At 40.9% G+C, this 18,858-nt stretch overlaps 2 protein-coding genes across 8 annotated transcripts in view; one reads left to right on the top strand and one right to left on the bottom strand.

Moving 5' to 3' along the window:
* Positions 1 to 248: 248 nt before the first annotated feature.
* Positions 249 to 11,711, top strand: Mettl21c (methyltransferase 21C, AARS1 lysine). Its single transcript, NM_001106908.2, is given in 5 exon segments — positions 249 to 276; positions 3,111 to 3,201; positions 6,621 to 6,772; positions 10,120 to 10,237; positions 10,643 to 11,711. Coding segments are annotated over 4 exon segments (747 nt in total). The 5' UTR covers positions 249 to 276; positions 3,111 to 3,119; the 3' UTR covers positions 11,038 to 11,711.
* A 5,339-nt stretch (positions 11,712 to 17,050) lies between these two features.
* Positions 17,051 to 18,858, bottom strand: part of Tpp2 (tripeptidyl peptidase 2) — an 85,068-nt gene continuing 83,260 nt past the window's right edge. For 4 of the 7 annotated variants that reach the window (XR_015628947.1, XR_015628948.1, XM_087567831.1 and 1 more), the window contains 2 exon segments: positions 18,712 to 18,831; positions 17,051 to 17,941 (listed from right to left, as the gene is read on the bottom strand). Coding sequence is in view for 2 of the 7 variants with exons in the window: in XM_087567831.1 (XP_087423957.1) it covers positions 17,852 to 17,941; positions 18,712 to 18,831 (210 nt within the window). In the remaining 5 variants the exon portion in view is untranslated. 7 annotated transcript variants of the gene reach the window in all.

Genomic DNA, 18,858 nt, shown 5'->3' with positions numbered 1-18,858 from the left:
TGTGCTGGATGTGGCAGGAGAGATGGGGAGGGAGAAAGGGAAGCAGGGAGGGAGGGAGGGAGGGAGAGAGGGAGGGAGGGAGGGAGGGAGGGAGAGGTTGAGATTGAGGTGTCAGTCTAGTATGTGTCTGAGAACTCTGGGTAATGCTACCATAAATAACTTGAACTCCAACTGGCTGGCTTTTGGTCATAAAGAGCTTATCATTTCAAGTGCAGACCTATATAAAAAAACACTGGGGACTTGAGGCTACACAAACTTCGATCTCTGCTTCATAAGGTAAAGACATGTTTAAACTGATAGTTTGAAAAGGTTTTGAGGGGTTTAAAGGCAATAACCAGGAGTTGCTTTAAGAAATATTTAATTCTTTAATAGTAAATACTAATATATGTTAAAGTAATGTAAGACTCTAAAGTGATAACAGTAATTGTACTAGATTGATTTTTCAATACACAAGTTGTCTTTGGGGAAAAATTACATCAACAACAGTGGTGGGAGGGTCATTTGATTTCTCAAGAACTCTCACCATTCCTTATCTGAAACATGCTCTCCCTCCCTTGCATGTGAAATAAAAGTGTCTTAGATTACATTAGTGGCATCCCATGGTGTCAGACAGGCACTTTATTACAGGGTTATAGTGCATGCTTATTCTGTACCCTGGAGGCGGTTATACAGTATGTCCACTCCATGGCCCTGGAAGTAGTCATACTGAATGTCCAGTCTGTTGCCCTGGAGGTGGTAAGAGCAGTGGGGGACTGCATGCGTGGAGGCTTTGTTCGATTATAGCTCTCAATCCTCATGTGATAGGTGTCACAATTAACTGCATTTTCTAGGCAGATTCTGCCTAGGAGGCCCAACATTCTAACCCAGCTTCTCGTCAAGGATCGTGTCTGCACCCCACAATAATTGCGTTTTAAAGGTAGAATCATTAACTTCCCAGGTCACTGAAAGGCTGAAAAAGTAAAAGCTAAGGTAAGAAAGTGTCTGCAGGAGGAAAGATGCTCCTGTGAGGCACATGAGTGGAACACTCGTGAGAAGTTTGGTAAACTGGAGAACTGAGGCATTTACTTGAGGGCTTGAGGGCTTGAGCTGACTACACACATCACACCCGTCCACTGCAGTCCAGTGTCTTAGACACTCCCTTCACCAGGATGCCAGGGACGTGGCAGCCACATCACATCCACCGCAATCTCGTTTGACACACATAGGGACTCTGCAGAGGTGGAGGTACAAACGCTTCCTGGCGGGGGTGTCCATGGCATTCACTGCTCATTCACAGGCCCGAGTGGATTTGAGAAGATTCTGCTTTTGGCTGGGGTGCCTGCCCTCAGTAGCTGAAACAGAACGGGGCAGTAAACGCAGATGACAAAATCTACAAAAACTTGTTAGAAAGATTGAAGCTGTCAATGTACAGTGTGAACTTAATATACACTAAGTACTAGGAGTCATTTAAGAAATGGTGAAATAGGCAGCCCCGGGCAAAGTGTGCATTGCAGCTCTATGTCCACTTACGACTCCTGCTTCTGTCACTGACCATCTTTAGTTGGGATTCTCTTCCCTGACCCTCCTTTTTTTTTTTATTAGATATTATTTCTTTACTTACATTTCAAACGTTATTCCCTTTCCAGGTTTTCTGTCCATAAGCCCCCTTCCCCACCCCATTCCCCATACAGGTATTCCCCCTACTCATTCACCTTACTGCCCCCCATATTCCCCGGCCCTGGGGGTTCAACCTTGGCAGGATCAAGGGCTTCCCCTTCCACTGGTGCCCCAACAAGGCTATTCTCTGCTACATATGCAGTTGGAGTCCTGGGTCAGTCCATGTATAGACTTTGGATAATGGTTTAGTCCCTGGAAGCTCTAGTTGTTGGCATTGTTGTTTTTATGGGGTTGCAAGCTCCTTCAACTCTTTCAATACTTCCTCTAATTCCCCCCAAGGGGTCCTGTTCTCAGTTCAGTGGTTTGCTGCTAACATTGACCTCTGCATTGGACATGCTCTGGATGTGTCTCTCAGGAGAGATCTATATCCGGTCCCTTTCAGCATGCATTTTTTTAGCTTCATCAATCTTATCTAGTTTTGGTGGCTGTATATATAGGCCACATGTGGGGCAGGCTCTGAATGGCTGTTCCTTGAGTCGCTGCTCTAAACTTTGCTTCTGTATCCCCTCCTATGGATTTTTTCCCCTTTTAAGGAGTGGGAGCAACCGCATTTTGGTCATCCTTCTTCTTGAGCTTCCTGTGCCTGGCCCTCCTCTTAACTGTTGACTGAACATTAGCTTGGTGCAAGTCAAGTGGTCTACAACTCAGCTACCACTCTGCTTTAATTTTGAGACGTGACCTCTTATATTGCCAGGGCTGCCCTTGAACTTTTGAATTATTTGCCTGAGCCTCCTAGGTAAGTAGGATAGTGATGGGAGTTATTGTGATTTTGAAGACATCGAGTGGATACACACTCCTGCTGGTTCTGTTTCTATTTTATCTCACTAACCTTCATATGGCAGTATCTGCTTTTATACTCAGCAAATACCAAGTGCTCTGAATCTCTCAGGTCCAACAGTTCTGTGGCTTTTGTGCCTATCAGTGGTCTCTGGCCAATTCTCGTTACAAATCACTCTTCTTCTTTGTGAGTGAGGGGATTAAGGAGACTCCAAGTACTGAAAGTAGGAGCCAGATCAGTGTCCTAGCTAGAGCTCTGTTCCAACACAGTCTCAGAGTCTGATCTGGGTTTCTTATCCATGGTTCATTAAACCGCAATCCACAAGTGTCCCCAGTGGCACCCAATGTTGGACAGGCTTTCTTCACTGAAATTGTCTTCCGGAAGTTACTTGAAATAACTGTCCAGAACTTAATGGTGAGCTCCACAGTCCTAGACCGTGACAAGGAACAGCAGCATATGCTCCCAGGTGTACCTCTCTGGACTGCATTCTTCTTGATCATAGGGGCTGCATCTTACTCTGTCAAGCCAGCTCCTTGTGTGCCTGCCTTAATGACCCCAAGGAAGCTCTGATGAGCAGAGGTTTTGCTTGTTTTTGCCTCAGCAAACGATGAAGTGGTAAGCAGTACTCCTGGGAACCTTGCAGGCTGAGTCTGCCATGCCTTTTCCCTCCCAACAGGCTCTAGCTATGGATCAGCATCTCCACACGGCCCAGCAGCCCCTACGCTTGGGGACTCCACAGGAGGATGTTTTTGCAGGACCCTCAGTAGGTAAGCCCTTACAGCATTTCTCAGTCTCAAGATGTGTTTCTTTTAAACTCTAGGACTTTTTAAAACTGTAACAGAGAATAGCAGGAAACAAAAACCAATTACCTTCTAGTTTTCAATGTTATCACTTCCACGACATTTTATCACACGTGCAGGTCTAAGAGTGCTAAACGTTTGAAACAACTTTTAAAACCACCAAAAGGGAATTTAGATTTGTTTTTGCTTCTTGCTCAGATATATTCCTGGCATCTTTTTCCAACAGTGGTCCCCTGTTGGAGGTATTTCCTCTTAGAGTCATGTGCAAGCTTAGAATTCTGTCTAGGTATGGATTCCGAAGCAAATTAGACATAACCAAGGATGAGAACGTGAGAACCACTTAAAACAAGCATTTACAGTAGTCAAAGTTTCACCTCTGCCAAAGAGGATGTAAACTTATTTTTTCCATATTGTTTTCATAAAATTCTGAAATTTTCTAGAATTCTGATCTATTTGCTACTAATAAGTGAAACTATTTAAAGTATAATACAGATAATTTTCTCTTTATAGTCCTTCAGAGGGTCTTACATAAAATTATTTATATGCTTGTGTTTAAAATCTTATTACATTTATTTACGATTTGTTATGCATGTCCTGGCACACATGTGGAAGGCAGGAGATAACTTGCCAGAGTCAGTTCTCTCCTTCTCCTACGAGGGTCTGGGATATGTGTAGGTCCTCAGGCTTGGAAGCAGGCACCTTCAACTGCTGGACTATCTCAGGCATCCAATGGCAGTTTTCATTTTTTTTCTGGTCTCAAGTTTATTTGTAAAAACAGCACAGGACCCTGGTCATCTGCACACAGTGTGTGGGTAGATGTGTCACAGCCGTCCATCTGTCTTCACACACACTGGCAGGAGCCTTTTCTATGGGGCCTTCACAAGGGCCTGGGCACCTTTGGGAGCCTGCGCTGGAGCTGAAGCCTGGGCCTTAGCTGGAGCGTTGGCCTCTGCCTTGGTTTGAACCTTGGGCTTTGGTTCGCAGAGCCTACAACCCTTGTTCATTTAATACATTTTTAACTATGTGTGTGCAAGTATGTGCATGCCACAGTATGTGTGTAGAGCTCAGAGAAAAGCTTGCAGCAATCCGTTTTTAATGTTGATTGACTGAAGCAAGAGCCAGTGGTGCACACCAGTGTCCCCAGGACAGGAGCGGCTAAGAAAGGGGAATCAAGAAAGCAGGACTCACTCGTTTTACATATCGCAAAGTAAATAAATAAATAACAGTGAATACTACTGATAGGGATAGTATAACCGCCAAACTTAATACTTGTCTACTTACAAAATCAGCCCACCAACTTATCTGTAGCACTGAGAGAAAAATTGTTGCCACAACAGTGGTCCTTGGGAGAAAAGGATACACACCGGGTGTGGTAGGTTAGAGGAACCTGATGGCGTGGGTAGGAATCACTGATGGCCATGAATTCCATGAACTTTGGATCTGGTTGTTACTTGTGGCCGAGAAACATTTGATGTTATGTAACTAACAGTTAGATTAAAGACCAAAGTTAACTACACCCACTCGAAATCTTAGGCCGTACAGACTGCTCAATGGTTAAGAGCACTGGCTACTCTTCCAGAGGATCCAGGTTTGAGTCCTAGTACCCACAGGTGGCTCGTAGCCATCTTAATGCCAGTTCCAGATCTCATATCTTATGGCCTCTGCAGACACCGCACCAAGCACTGTACCCACATGGCACACAGACACTTGGAGGCCAAATACCCACAGACATGAAAATACACTTTAAAACTACTCAAATCTCACCCTTAGTTGTCTCACACATCTCACTGTGACATATGCTTTTCATGTTACTTCCATTTTCTCTGTTGCTAGAACACACACTACTCATGGTGGGTATGTTCATACAGGGTCCTTGTAAATACTTGTCAATCAGTGTCTCTTCTTCCTTGTAGAACCCTGGGAGTAAAACATTCTCCACTGTGTTCCTTGGCTTTCTATCTGCTGAACTAGATTCAGTATCAGCTCACAGCCTCATGGTTCTAGGACCTCATCAATCATTCATAACGATGGGGCTTATCTGTCAGGTCACTGTGAAGGCTGTGGGTCTGTGCCCTGCAGCTTTACAGTGAAGAGTGGCCCACGGTCTGCGCTAGCCCTAGATGAGCACGTTCCTTCACACTTATTGAAACTTAGCTGTTGGATCAGTACAGGAGTTTCTCTTTTTTGAGTGGTGTAAATCAGAATTGCCTGTTAATAACCACACCATCAAAGGAACATAGATTAATCTATAAATGACTCAATCACCCTTACTATTGGTAAAAACCTGTTCCTAATATGTCCTACCCTGATACCACCTTAAAATGCAACAAACTTTTAGGGAATAAAAATGAAAACATATATAGACACGTAAACTATGAGCCCCAGTTTATTTTCAAATCCAGTGCAACAGTCAGTGTCACCTGAAGCCCCTGTAGGCCTCCCTGAAGGACGCTGCAGCTGTGTAGTCCTTAACAAACTCTCCTCTGTCCACCTTGTCCTTTGTCCACCTTAACAAACTCTCCTCTGTCCACCTTGAGTGGTTGTTCTGAAAGACATCAAATGTTCATTGATTGCTCTCCCATCTCTTTTCTAGAGACCAGATTCTACTCCTGTCAAAATCTAGTCATATCCCAGGATACAAAGACAAGGGCCACGCATGACCCCTCTGCTCCTAGATAGAGTCCCCATTGTTGGTGCCCCCTTAGTCCTTAGCCAACAGTAGACTATGTGCTCAGCATCCTCACCCTTCCTCCTGACATTTCACCTCAGGGATCCGCTGAAATATTGGAAAACCTATGAGGATTTGTGACTGCATGATACCAGTCCTGTCAGGTGCTCTCTTCCCATGTTATGACATGTGAGAGCTGCTATTGTAGCTTACGGGGCTCAATGAGTATTTAAAGCAGTTGTAATTTAATATCTGGAGTTTGGTTAATCGCCTCCCTGTGCTTGGAAAGCTGGCTCGACTTTGGGTAGCTTATACCTTCTGAGGGTTAGTTGTGGATTTAAGAGAACATGTTCCTGCCAACATGTGGGAATACCATCTCACCCCAAGATCCAAAAATAGCCACATGCATGTTTATCTAGCTCCTCAGTGTTCAGAAAGCTCACACGTTGTTACCACTGTACAGATAACCAGATAACATTACTTTCTCTTGGTGGCAAGAAAGTGGGGATGGAACTTTGCCTATTCTGTCCTCTCCTATGGAAAGACCAGGGGCATACTTTGTCATTTTGTCACATGTGAATTCCGTGTCCCTATCATCCTATGTAATTCAGTTTTGTGTTCTATGTACAGTCATAGCTATTTATGGTTGCCCTCCTGTTAGAGAAAGTTTCATCTATTATCATCTTATTGAGGCCCATATGATTTTTCTACTTCACAGAGTCTGACATGATAGAATCATCTCTTCATAGCATCCAGAAATTTGTTCCTACAGACTATGCCAGCTACACACAAGAGCATTATCACTTCGCAGGCAAGAAGATCATCATTCAAGAATCCATTGAGAACTATGGCACAGTGGTGTGGCCAGGGGTGAGAATTGCTACATTTGTGGTCCAGCTTTCTGGAGATAAAACTTTTTGTACATCCGTGTTGCCTGCAACTGGCCATGTGCCCTCTTACTTGTGTGCTTTTGCAACTAATGAATAACTGCCTGTTATCCCAGGGATTTGAGCACTGGCTTTGAAGTAAAATCCTCTCCCATTCCTCTACCTTCCTCCTCTTGCTACTTGACCATCCTTTTCCTTCCTTCTCATGATAGACAAGTGATCCACCACACACACCCCTACCCTAATCAATATTCAGTGAAATATTTCAATTGATATAAGTAGAGTATATTGAAAATGGGATGTAAAACTGACACAACTACTATATGAGAAAAGTTAAAATTTAATTTAGAATTCCCAATAGGCACTTTTGAGCTCCCCTCATTCTCAGGCATTCAATAATTTCAGACTCTTTCACATGGTAAATGGTACATACTTCAGAAGAAACATTCAGGAGTCATTTCTTTACCTCTTGCTTTCCATGATTGTAAGGATGGTACTGAAACAGACAAAATTCTCTATTTTCAGGTTGTATGATCATGGACAGTCACTGTCCATTATCTTGTGTCCATATTTAAAATGGGAACTACTGCTAACAATTAGTTGCTGACATGATTATGAAGATTAATGAGGCCCACAATAGCTGTAGTGATTGGAACAACATTATTCCTACCTCACAGCTGAGAATATCAGGACTCAGTAAGGTTCTTAGATTTGGTAAACCTCAACTCTTGAGTGGTCTGAGGCCCAGTATTACCAATTTCTCCAATGCAAGGCTGTCCACATCAGAAAGAGTCCAGAACAGAAATTCACAGATGTTTGGGAGCGATATTAAGATATTTAAATATTTTGATTGATGACTGGGTGGGGAAAGGTGACTGTTTCTTAAAAACTGTCTGATACATATACATGGTGAAGGGACTCTAAACTAGAAAGCCATGATGGTGGCACTGTGGAACACTGAATAGTCATGAAGAGGGTCCCATTGGACTCTCCGGGTGGTCTTGCAGACTGGTAATAGATGAGAGAAAAGGAGCCAGGGCTTTAGGTCTGGGAGCTCTTTTAGTAATTTATACACAGGTATGATTTCCTTCCAGCAATGGTCTTTCACCTAACCAGAAGTTTGAAAACACCAAACCTCCTGTTACACCAGGTAAACATGTAACTACAGTGATGGTAAGACATTACAAAAATTAAGGCCTCAGATTGTCCTGCACCAAATGGGCCTGTCTTAGGATTTGTTTCAGACAGTTGCACAAAAAAAAAAAAAATGTATGATTTCTGGTGCAGCTGTCCGTGGGTAGAGTAGGTGCTGAGATGTCAAAATGATACTCTGGATGATACTTCAATATTGGAGGACAGGGTGTTCTCAGAGCTGAGGGAGGCTGGCCTAAGTCATCTTCACAGGATTGCACAGAGTATGCTATCTGGAACACTGTAGGTGACACTCAATATTGAAGACCCACAAAGAACTTTCTCTTTGCCAACCAAAACCCCCTCCCTTGCTCTGTGCTGTCTGACATCTGCTACTCTCACCTGGCAGTCCACATGCAGCTTTACTCAGTTGGCTCACCTCTCCCTGCATCAGGAAGGCAGTACTGACTTCCAACTGACCTTTAGTCTGCCCACTCCCACCTATATGCCTCATTTATGCTACATAAAGCACAGTAATTTGTAACCGGTTCACATGTCTTACACATCACTACAGTACCTTGACAGCATAGCTATTGCCCTTGAATATCCTTCAACAAGAACACAGGATGCAAAGGGGTAGGTTTTTTGTGCTATCCACCCTATGTCTTAGTTAGGGTCTTATTGCTGTGAACAGACACCATGACCAATGTAAGTTTTATAAAGGACAACATTTAATTGGGGCTGGTTTACAGGTTCAGAAGTTCAGTCCATTATCATCAAGGAAGGAGCATGGCAGCATCACAGCATCCAGGCAGGCATGGTGTAGGAAGAACTGAGTTCTACATCTTCACAGGAACAAAGCCAGAACAGACTGAACATCCTCAGGCAGCTAGGAGGAGGGTCTCGGAGCCCACCCCACAGTGATACACACCCTCCAACAAGGCCACACCTTCTAATAGTGCCACTCTCTGGGCCAAGCATACAAACTACCACACCCTATGACCTGCAATGGTGAAAGTTCAGGAATTCCCTGGCCAGTAACTTCCTGCCTAGCCCAAATAAAAAATGGAGTACAAATTAGGGAGCTCAACTGCTTTTCATCTCCATGCCTTCACTGGAACCCTAGTCTGTGTATACGTGGGTTTGTTACTCTTTTGTGAATACTTTATAGTATTTCCCAGGGCATTGCGGATATTTCATTTGCACATGTATATGTGTGTGTCCCCTTCAACTCCCTCCCCCACCAAATTCTGTTTTGGCAGCAAGGTCCCAGCTGTCCTGGGGCTCACCTATGTAGCTGAAGTTGACTGTGAACTCCCAGGGATCCCCTTCCCTTTCCGAGTGCTGGAAATAAAGGTGTGTACCACTATGCCCATGAATCAATGAAATGGCATATATCATTATAGAAGTACAGATTGGTTCATCAGGGCTGATCTAGACATGTAGACCACAAAAGCTAAGGATCTGGACCTTTAACAAACTCTGAACACTTTGAGAAGTACTTTTTGACAATGTTTTTCACCCAAGAGGAGGAAGGGGAGAGAGGAAGTGAGGGAGGAACCCAAACTGGTCAGTTGTCCAATGTAACAAACCTAATTAATCTTTCATAGAGCTGGGAGCAAGGTGTTCAAATTTATATAACTTATATGAAGCACCCAACATGAAAAAGCTGGTAGGATTTGCTATTTTTCAGTGCACATTTCTGACTTAAGAGTAGAACTAATTCTCTAGGTCTTTAGGTAGAATTATTCGTGGCAGAGATGGGTATTAGAGTAAGTTTTCCTTTCTGTTTTGTTCGTTTTTGGACCAGGGAGAAGAACTGCACAGTAGCTCAGGCCCACTCAAGTTCCTGGTGCTTACGGGTCTGACCACTGTATCTGGTTATACTGGTCCCATGGCCCCCATACTGACCACTGTATCTGGTTATACTGGTCCCATGGCCCCCATACTGACCACTGTATCTGGTTATACTGGTCCCATGGCCCCCATACTGACCACTGTATCTGGTTATACTGGTCCCATGGCCCCCATACTGACCACTGTATCTGGTTATACTGGTCCCATGGCCCCCATAGGACACTTACAACACTAGAAATACGTACGGTTATGCTTTGATATTCAACTATAAGCAACAATGGTTTGCTCCTGGCTTCTAGTGATCAAACTTCAAAGAGACAAATTGTTGTTAATGTCTTTTAGGCTACAGCTTTGTGCCAATATTTAGAAGACCATACAGAAGAATTAAATCTCGAAGATGCTAAAATACTTGAAATTGGTGCTGGACCAGGCCTTGTTTCCATTGTGTCCAGTCTTTTAGGTTTGTTTTTTTCTTGTTCTCATTTAAAAAAAAAAATCTCTTCCGTGACAATTTTGATTTCTTACTACCGGCAGGGTGTGGCTTGGCCACAATTTTATTGAATTGCCTTTAAATGTCACTTGACAAGCATCATTAGTTATTTAAATAGTCTTGGAGACATTAGTCTTCAAGTACTTTAATTTACCTAGTTTTCATGCATGGAAATTGAGAGTCTAAAGATATGAAACTGAATCTCTCTGACATTCATGAGTTGGGGTGCTATAGGAGGAAGCTGCCTAGTTTAAAATGCATCAGTTTTCTCAGCCTATATACCATGGGGTAGTAAGGCGATGTTTCTTGTCTATCTCTTAGTAAACTGTGGCTGCCCGTATCTTGAGGCAGCATTACCATTTCTTTTTCTCATAGGAGCTCAAGTCACAGCAACAGACCTGCCTGATGTTCTAGGAAATCTTCAATACAATATTTCAAAAAACACACTAGAATGCACAGCCCATCTACCTGAAGTGAAAGAACTGGTATGGGGGGAAGACCTGGACCAGAAATTCCCTAAGTCATCCTTTTATTATGACTATGTCCTGGCTTCTGATGTTGTCTACCACCACTACTTCCTGGATAAGCTGCTTGCTACCATGGTGTACCTTTCCCAGCCAGGCACTGTGGTGCTCTGGGCAAACAAATTCAGATTTAGTACTGATTATGAATTTTTAGATAAGTTCAAGCAAGCTTTTGATACCACTCTCTTGGCTGAACATTCAGAGTCATCAGTCAAGCTCTTTAAAGGAATATTAAAATGGGACTGAAATGTAAAGAGCCTCTCAAACCATCAGTGTCTTGTGAAGCTGTTATAAGGTATACTATACCATACTGGTAAGGCTAGAATAAATGCATTCAATATACAACTTTCTAAGATGGTAAGAATATGTGGTCAACCTAAGTATCTAAAGAAAGGAAACAGACACATGAAAGTAGACTTGCTGAGTTCCCAGTGTATTAAATGTATTAAATAAGAGCTTACACAAAGAAGTAAATGAACAAGTGGGTTCCTGTTTGTGCTCTAGTACCTGGATTTTACATGTGCCAATATGCTTGTCATAATTGTGGACTCACTGTGTAACCCATGGAAGCTTTGAAATAGATATGCACCTGCCTGATCACGGTCATGTGCCACAGTGACCGCCTCACTGTAGCTAGAGCATATATATGGATTATAGCAGGGAGAGGGTAATACTGACTAAAGATGGAAAATGTGGAAATTGATGGAATGAGAAAACATATGTCTTAAGAACCTCCCCTTTGAGGGGCTGGAGAAATGGCTCAGTGGTTTAGAGCACTGACTGCTCTTCCAGAGGTCCTGAGTTCAATTCCTAGCAACCACATGGTGGCTCACAACCATCTGTAATAGAATCCAATGCCCTCTTCTAGTGTGTCTGAAGACAGCAACGGTGTAACTCATATACATAAAATAAAATCTTTCAAAAAAAGAAAAAAAAGAACCTCCTTTGAGGCGTCGGCAAGATGGTTTAGCAGATAAGTTCAACGGTATGCAGTCATGGTGGCTAGAGTTCAGATCCCAACACCTACAGAAAAAGTTGGTGTTTAGCAAACAACTCTTTAAAGCTCTGAGGGATCTGGATTCTGAACATCACAGGTGCGCATGCGCACACACACACACACACACACACACACACACACACGCACACACACACACACACACAGCTGAGCACAGCAGCACATTCATGAAATCCCAGGGCTGGGAAGGTAGAGACAGGAGAATTCCTGGTGCTTGGTGGACAGCCAGGCCTATCTTACTTAACATCAAGTTCAGAGACGTGTCTCAAAACGGTAGATATTCAATTCTGACTACCATTATTTCGTATATACTTATATGTATTGTGGGTATGTATACACACACACACACACACACACACACACACTGTATAGATTTTAGCTTCTGTGGCAAAGAAAACTTTAAACACAACTAAAAACATAATATAAATGCCTGATGTAATGGTGTTGGGTCAGAATCAGATAATACTTTTGGTTTAGTATTCTACATACTACTTCCATAGAACAATAGCACCTAACTTTTTTTTTTTTTTTTTTTTTTTGCTTTACCATCATTTATAAAAATTAATGTGGTTTTGCTCGTAAAAGCAGACTGTAGCTGATGTGGCTTTCAGGGCACCCTAACAGCCCATAGATGTGTAAGTCATCTGCAGTAGGACTTTTAAGATTTCTAATAGTTTAGCCAAGAAGATAAATGTCAGAATGCAAAGTGCATTATATATTCTAGCCATAGATCTCAGGAACTACAACTTCACTTACAACAGCAGTGCCAAATACTTAGGATGATCTACTAACAGATATGCTAGAATCCTACCCAATTTTACAGTATTATTGAGAAAAACTAAAGACAGTAAGTAAATGGGATGACAAAGCAAGTTCCTACATTAGAAGGCATTCCAAAGATCAATTTCTCCAAGTTTTATCAATGGGTAATGGGAAGTCACTGCCAAATTCCCAACATGTTTCTGTGAGATGAATTTGTTCTGTAGATTCTAACTACACTAAAATGAAAAGGCTAAGAGGTGTCAGGATACTCCTTAAGATTATGGTGGGAAGGCTTGTTTTATAAATACCTGACTAATAAAATCCTATCTCTAGACAAGGAGCTATTTGTAACTGACAGCTACTTACTGGGAAAGGGAAACTCACTTTCTCACTCTTCTTCAATGGAGTCACAGTGGGTTTAACAGCTGACCAACACACACTAGACTCCATAACTGGATTGTGTGTGTGTGTGTGTGTGTGTGTGTGTGTGTGTGCGCGCGTGCGCGCATGCGCGCGCAAGAGTGTTTAAGGTGAGAAAGAATATGAAGATGAGAAAGTAGGTAAGATCTAGGTGTTCATGGAGGAGAAATAATATGATCAAATACACTGTATGAACTTCTAAAAGAATAAAAATAATAAAAAGTGTCCGGGCTAAGATGACAACTCAGTGGTTAAGAGAACTCACTGCTTATTCAGAGGACTGATATTTGTTTGGCCCGGAACCCATATGGTAGTTCACAATTGTAGATGCAATTGTACAGGATTCAACACATTCTTCACAAAGTTCTGGAAATCTTTAAAAAAAACACACAAACAAAAACCTACTAGGGGTTCTATTAGGAGGCAGAGATAGGGGAATCTCCAGATAGCCTGGTCTACATAGTGAGTTCCACGTCAATCAGGATTAAAGAGAGACTGTACCTAAAATAAGATAAAAATCATGCAATTGGATTTACCCCTACAAAATAAAGCACTTTGTGTACCAAAATACATGAAGAACTGAAACATGATAAAAAAAGTGGGCAAAATTTGGAAGAGCCTTCCCCAAAGAAACAATACATGTCTAATAAACACATTATTTATTGTGGGAATGCAGATTAAAACCACAAAGAGATAACACAACCACTACCGAGTTTTAAAAGTAATATCATTAGGTACTGAGAAGGATGAAAACCAAAAGCACCACCACAACAAAAGACCTAAAAAACCCATGACTCTCACTTGGCAACTAAGATTTAAATCAGCCTAGCCATGTTGGAAGACAATTGGAAAGTTTCACACATCAAAAAAAAAAGTTCAATAAACAGTAATTTTGTTTCAAAATATTTACCCCAAAGTAAACATACTCATCATACGCAGATAGGCAGAAAGAGTACATTATGTATTATGTCATGTAATTATGTATTAGTATTAATAGTGTGTCACTCACCACAGCCTACAGTGTGCATTAAACTCAAGAATACTGCATTAAGGAAGACTGGAGAGATTTTGCATTTTGTCAGTCCAAAACTGGAAAAAAACTCAAAATTGTAGTTAGATTAGAAGCAGGCCACGGCTTGTTTAGGGACAAGGTAAGAATGAAAATTGACTACAAATGGATAAATGACTTGTTTAAAACAACAAAAACAGGGTGTGCTAGTGGATTGTGACATAGTTCAGGGGGTAAACAAGGTTGCCTCCAAGCCTGACAACCTCAGTTCAATCTCTAGAATCCACAGATGGGTGGGAATCAACTCCCACTGGTTGTTCTTTGACTGATGTGTATGGGTGCATATGCCACATCAACAAATGTCATGAAATAAAAACATTCAAAAAAACGTTAAAAAATAAGTCTCCCAAATAGAGCCCGATTTTTTTTTAGCTGCACTAAACTACCTTTGAAATATATAATGTAGAGAAATAAAATTATAGCAAATGGTTCCTGTCTCCTAAATATCTTCTTGGACTTACAGATATATCTTATTTCTAGGTCTAGGGCAGGACTCAAATCCCATGCTATTCTGAAAATGGACAGAATACTTTTAGAAAGGCTGGATTGACTATAGAATAGACAGAAAAACTACTGCCTGGTTTCTTGACCACAGTTCATTACATAGCAACCACAGCTCACTGTAACAGCAGACACAGAACAGCCTGCTGCCTCCCATCCCCATTGCATTTCAACTCATTCAGTCCTTTTTTCCCTCTAAACCTCGTTACTTTTTCACTGTTATACATCTGAAGAAAATTACAGGAAAATCTTTTTCTGCAAGTTCAGTTTGTCTCAAAGTATGAGATGTGAACTTTTTTTGAGAGGTTTCTGTCTAGTTTTGGCTGTGCTGGAAATTGCTCTTTAGACCATGCTGGCCTTGAACTCTCCTGTCTCTGCCTCCTGAGTGCTGGAATTAAAGGTGTGTGCCACCAGTACCTGGCTCTAAAATACATTTTTTTCTTAAATAATTTAGTAATAAAAGCAGTGTGTGTATTTCACTGCCCCATGACAAAGCATCCATAGTATCTCACCAGACTCCCAAAGGTCTGTTCTTTCCCTCTAGTCTATTTCCACATACTGTCCCATATGCTCTTGTTCTTGTAAATCATTCATTCTGATGACTCAGACTTGGAAACAGCTAGTCACAAAATTTGCTCCTAGAAGCTGAATTTTGAGGCAGTTAGCTTATGGAATTACTGCCAATATGTGCTATGTAACAATCTGTAAACTTATCCATGAAAACAAAGGGAGTTACATAGCTCCTCTATATCCTGTGCAGATTTTTGCTAAGAGCTGGCTGTCTGCTTCCTGAATACATTGGGTGTGCATGCCTGGGAAGGCATATACTTCACTCACTGCAGAACTGTCATTACACACTAACTGTTGTATGGACAAGACTTACTGAATAATCCATATAATGACCAGCTGCTCAAGACCTTCTCACAATAGCGAAGGTTCTAGAAGAAATTAAACCAGCACCTTTGTAGGCCAGGAGTAGCCATTTCTTTCTAAGAGCAGTTCTCCCTCTGGATTCAGAGGGCCAGGATGACAGAAATTCTGTCAGGGAGAGTTGTCTGTTAACCTTCCCTGGTAGAGCAATATTCATATATGTTTAAACTCAAGTCTAGCTTAATTATTACTTTCCTTTTCTTCAAAAAGAAATTCCATTCAAGAGGTTTTGGGCACACTCCCTTACCCACCTCCCTACATGCTGGCTTCTCCCATCTTACACGCAGAGGATGAAGACGCAGGCACTGGCTGACTGAGAAAGCAGAGCAGAACACAGGGCACAAAAGCTGCAGGAAATCAAATAAGCAGTTTCTGAATGAGGAGCGCCTTGAGTGCACTTTGACTTTCTCATGGGACATGGTAGTCAATTCAAGGGCTTTTGAGTGCCTACAGATTAGACTGCAAGGGTAGGTAGGCAGGTGCCACATTATCCAATCTCTGGTCAGTAAGGCAATGGTACCACAAGGAAGATTTGAGTCTTGTATTACCTTTGAAAGGACTGGCCTTTCCATAGGTAAAGAATATGTAATTATAGGATGTAGGTTCCGGTATGACGAAGGAGTACAACACCCCGTGACAAACTGCTTATAACTGGAAATGTTCTCGGGGAGTAATCCCAAGCACACTTTACAGCTCTGTTTCTTTAGGAAGTTACTTTCCTGAGTTCTTCAGTTGTTTTCAGTGAGTAGTGTAGTAGGCATCTGATACAATGACTTTCAGTCACCACTTCACCCATGCTTCTTCTCTTACTTTTTTTTTGGTTGGAGGATATGGTCTAGTGTAGAGCTTAACTGAGATCATCTATTCTCAAGAAACACAGTATGATCAGACAGGAAATGATACATGGTAGCACCCTGACTCTCCCAGCCACAGAACTTTACCAATACAACTATTTACACATGGCTCAATGGTCATAGTTTACTGACCTTTCCTGAGGTACTTCAGATGAAGGGGCAAGACCTGGCTGGTAAAACTAGCTTATGTGCTTGTATGTGACCAAGTGAAAATACATACAAGAGCTCATACACTCAGCTAGCTATCCACAGAAGGATATTAGACTCTAGATCCTGTAGAAACTGCATGCAAAACATTTTAAAGCTTATTTGTAGTTTTTCATAAAGCTCTAATGTTTTTATCAAATAAAAATCAAGATTCACTGGTAAATCTTTTATAGCAGTAAACCAAGGAACAAAGATCTCTCTCTCTCTCTCTCTCTCTCTCTCTCTCTCTCTCTCTCACACACACACACACACACACAGCTATTAGATTAACTATAGCTTTTTTAATATTGTCAATTTCTATCTATTTTATAGATCTAGGAATACTAGATATAAAGATAAAAGATTAAACATATATAAGACTTAAACACATGATAAGCACTGGAAATATATACCCATAGGAAACATTATAAAATAAATTACCTCACTTTCTGGCCTATAGATGTAATAAACTAGTCTGTGTTCTAACCCCAAACATTATGAAAAATTAAGACCAATCTTGAATAGCTTCAATATTTACTTTTATTTATAAAAAACAGGTATCAGAGTGCATATGGTGTGCTGTGCCTGTTGTTTTGCACATTTATTCATGTATTTTACATGATTTCAATGTTATAAACATACTGTGTATATCTTTACAAAACCAGATAGATTCAACTGTCTGGCACCAACACATGAAATTTTAACTTATTCTGATGCTGTGTACTTGAGGATGCTGTAAAAACAACTTGCTTGTTGTGACTCCGGAGTGAAGATTACATTAACACGTTTCTTTTCCCAGTTGCCATGTATTTATACCTCCCCACCATACCCATTAATTGAATTTATTTTTAGAAGTCTGGAAATTATGTTCTCGTAATTTTTAGTCAAATAAATAATTTAGCTACACCCAATGTAGCATTTTTAAGGCCTCTATATAATTGGAAAAATTTAGCATGTTTTAACCTTTTTGATTTATAAAATAAAAACTGGATGACGTTTTACAGTTAAAAATTAAGAGATGAAAACCTCTCCTGCAGTGAGCAGCTGCATCCCACCCAGGTTGGGGCTGGCAGGCAGGCTCTGCCCTCCCTAGCCAAGTGTGGGAGGCAGCAGGAAAGCAGCATGATGTCAGAGGTCTGTCTACATTACATGTATGAAGCCACACACCATTGAGTTCTCTGATAAATACATAGAGTTTTAATGATCAGTATTCGATAGTGGATGAAGACATGCATTAGTTAGACTAGAAATGCCACACATTTGTTCATATATTTGTTCACTATAAAATTTTCTGTTTCGAAATTTAACGTTTTGGTTCCCATTTTAGAATACACAATAATCAGGAGGATACATGATGGGGAGCCAGTTTTCAGTAAAAGACGCACAATGGGTCCATCCGAGTAATTTCATCAGCTGTAATAAAAGAAAGAATTAGTAAAGAACGTGACAGGTCCCAAGTCCAAAATTCAGAATAATTTAATAATAAGTCACAATGCACAGAAATCTTCCTTCTACCATTCTATTATTCATTAATCTATCTACCAACTGACTATCCTTCCTAACCCTTCCCAATAAAACACAAATCTTTTTCACAGGAGCACAAATACACAGAAACAATAACAGGAACTCCAGAAAGAGTTCCCTTAACCTAATCAAGACTCGAAAGGATTTAAACTATCTTACCATTTGTACTGAGTGATGAACATAGACAGAAAACAAGATGGCATTAAAATACTTTCCTTCATATCTCAAGCTAACTCATAGAGAAAGATCCAACTATTTTTGCTTCGCATATGCAATATATGGTAAATTAATAAAGGTGAAAATCATCTCAGATAAAACTCCACAAATTCAACCAGTTTAAAACCAAGGCAATATACATTAAGAAGGACGACTTCTTCCTTCAAAAAGGAAAAGATTGTCTTCTAACTACAAAGTAATTCATCTTTGCCCTTGCTGAAAACATTCAAGGTTAATAAGGGTCTCTGAATAGCAGTGAAAATGTTTTAGAAAGTTGGATGGCTACAAATAAATAATGCATTTATTATACAATTCATACTGCTTTAGTAATGGTAACAATTGGCCACAATAAAAAAAGTTTTATAATGAACACAGGTTTTTTTTTTTTCCCAGTGTTTTTGTCACTACATAGTATGGAAGTAATATACAGTATAATTACTTACTTGAATACAATTTTTCCAGTTTTCTTTTGTTGGTTTTTCTTCTACGAGTTTGGTTGCAAACTTAAGGCCTCTCCCGTACATCTTATTTACTAATGCATGCTTGTATGCAAATGTCAAAACCTACAAAATAAAATAAAAATAAAAGAT

The sequence above is a fragment of the Rattus norvegicus genome, chromosome 9, assembly GCF_021556685.1.
Source record: "Rattus norvegicus strain SHRSP/BbbUtx chromosome 9, alternate assembly SHRSP_T2T, whole genome shotgun sequence".
Taxonomy (NCBI): domain Eukaryota; kingdom Metazoa; phylum Chordata; class Mammalia; order Rodentia; family Muridae; genus Rattus; species Rattus norvegicus.
Note: the sequence above shows the minus strand (reverse complement) of the source record. Positions and strands in the feature narration are given on the sequence as shown.